Source organism: Nematolebias whitei, chromosome 20, assembly GCF_014905685.2.
Source record: "Nematolebias whitei isolate Nwh7 chromosome 20, NemWhi1, whole genome shotgun sequence".
NCBI classification, from domain to species: Eukaryota; Metazoa; Chordata; class Actinopteri; order Cyprinodontiformes; family Rivulidae; genus Nematolebias; species Nematolebias whitei.
The window spans coordinates 40,334,030-40,336,262 of NC_056517.1; the positions used below are offsets into that span (position 1 = coordinate 40,334,030).

Sequence of the window (2,233 nt, forward strand, 5' to 3'; positions counted from 1 at the left end):
GTCGTTGCAGTGGGTCATCCTTGCAGTGGGTCGTTCATGCAGTGGGTTGTCGGTGCAGTGGGTTGACTTGCCCTGTCTTTCAGACCCCCACCCTGACAGTGTGAGATGGACTCACAAAGAGCTGCAGGAACTTGAGTATCCTCTTGTGGGTCAGGATGTAGAGGGCGTTCCCACTGATGGGATCAATGACAGGAAGTCGATGAATCTTGTTTTTGATCAGAGAGTGGACGGCTTCAAACACACTGAGGGAGGGGTCAGAGGTCAAAGGTCAGTGGTCTCATAACATTATCAATCAGCAGGAACTCTGAGGCCAACATCCACAGACTCAGACCAGTACCTGGCATCAGGTGTGATGTGGACCAGAGGCTTGAAGGTCTCCTGTAGGTACAACTCTGAAACAAAGAAACGTTTGTTATTCCCAACACGTGACAGTGTCCTGCAGCTGCTCTCACATCGGTCTGCCCACCTCTCCACGTCTCGATCTTATGTTCCTCCAGCTCGTAGATCTGCACCTGTCCACACAAACACAGCTGAGAGGTCAGAACTGAGCCTGGCTCAGATACAGGTCACCTGATCAGGGAGGTCGAGTCACTGTGACAGATCCACACCTGTGTGTGTGTGTGTGTGTGTGTGTGTGTGTGTGTTACCATGGGAGATTTGTAGTATCTGGTCAGGATGTTGATGAAGTCTGTGATGGTCAACATTCCTAAAACAACAAAAACAAACAAAGTGTTGATCTGTTGTCCTCACTCAGTCCTCCGCTGATGTTGCTCTGGATCCACAGTTCTCCAGAGTATCTGAAGCTCCTTCAGAGTTCCCACCAGGTCTGAACCTGCTGACCTTTGACTCTGAAGCATTCAAGCACAAAATGACCTGCAGAACTCCTGAGGACTGGATCGAGAGTTCTGATTTGATCACAAGTGAACATCAATAAAACGAAGCTTTGATCCTGAACGTGACACCACGTGCACACTCTTACCCACAAAGCCTTGCTTCTTGCTCTCCCACAGCGGTGCAGCTCGCACACCGTTCGCCACCAGAGCGAAGAACGCCTTCTTCACCTGAAACGATCGATGATAATCGGTCAGCAGCTGAAGCTGTGACCTCTGATCACAACCAGGGCTGGAGTCCCTCAGGGCTCCGCCCACTAACGCTTCACACTGAAAGTCTGACTCAGTCCATCCAGAACCAGAAGCAGACGGTCTCACCTGCAGCGTGGTGTCGAACACCACCAGTTTGGAGCTGGTGGGGATGATGTCATAACACTTGTGACATTTCATGAAGCGCATGTAGATGTCTCGCTCCGACTCCTCTGACCCTGCAGACCCAACAGAACCACACAAGTCTGAGTCTGACCCAAACCCAGCAGAACCAAGCATGTGTCTAACCCCAATGCTGCCAGCCTCTTGGTTCTGTTTGTCTCCTTTGATGAGAGATAACTTTAGAACAGGTTCTGGTTCTCCTCCTTCACCCTCGGACTCATCAGAACAGGTCTGAGGAAGTCTGGGGACACTTGTGACATCACTTCCTGTGGACGGTCTCTCTTCAGGTTATTATCACATTATAGAAAAAAAACTGCTGCCGTTTCAACAATCTGATCAACTGAGCCTGGTCTGTTGTCATGGCAACACGAGACCTGCCTCTGTCCCCCAGGGGTCAGAGGTCATGCCTGGATCTCATCATCAGTTAGATCAGTCTTACCGGCATCATCAGGGTCCGGCTGCTCCGACATGCCGTCTGCCGCCTCCACCTGAAACACAGAATGAGTCCAAGTGAATCATCTCCTCCAGACAAACAATCTTTGCGTCGCCGACATTAAAAACAGGAAGTACAGAAGACTACAAAGACTGGAGAGGTCAGCCCGGGTCGACTGCGCTACTGGGCCGCCATTTTGAGAAGAGCTACATGTAGCAGCGAGAGCCTGTGGCTCTTTCAAGCTTTGACCGAAACCATCATCAAACTGAATTTATTGGTTGTTATACAAACGACAGCAACAACAGCAACAACAGCAACGACAGCAACAACAACAACAACAACAACAACAACAACAACAGCAACAGCAACAGCAACAACAAAAACAGCAGCAACAAAAACAGCAGCAACAGCAACAACAACAACAGCAACAACAGCAGCAGCAACAACAACAACAGCAACAACAACAGCAGCAACAGCAACAACAGCAGCAACAGCAACAACAGCAGCAACAGCAACAACAGCAGCAACAGCAACAACA

The 2,233-nt window shown here is 49.8% G+C and overlaps 1 protein-coding gene across 1 annotated transcript in view; it reads right to left on the minus strand.

The window, feature by feature from the left end:
- The window catches only part of LOC119426468 (5'-AMP-activated protein kinase subunit gamma-2), a 6,377-nt gene that overhangs the window by 2,909 nt on the left and 1,235 nt on the right, over positions 1-2,233 (minus strand). The window contains exons 2-8 of the mRNA XM_037694029.1: positions 1,702-1,750; positions 1,209-1,318; positions 980-1,061; positions 648-706; positions 467-512; positions 338-392; positions 116-242 (exon numbers count right to left, since the gene is read on the minus strand). Of these exons, the coding sequence (XP_037549957.1) occupies positions 116-242; positions 338-392; positions 467-512; positions 648-706; positions 980-1,061; positions 1,209-1,318; positions 1,702-1,750 (528 nt within the window). The remainder of the gene's footprint in view (positions 1-115; positions 243-337; positions 393-466; positions 513-647; positions 707-979; positions 1,062-1,208; positions 1,319-1,701; positions 1,751-2,233) is intronic.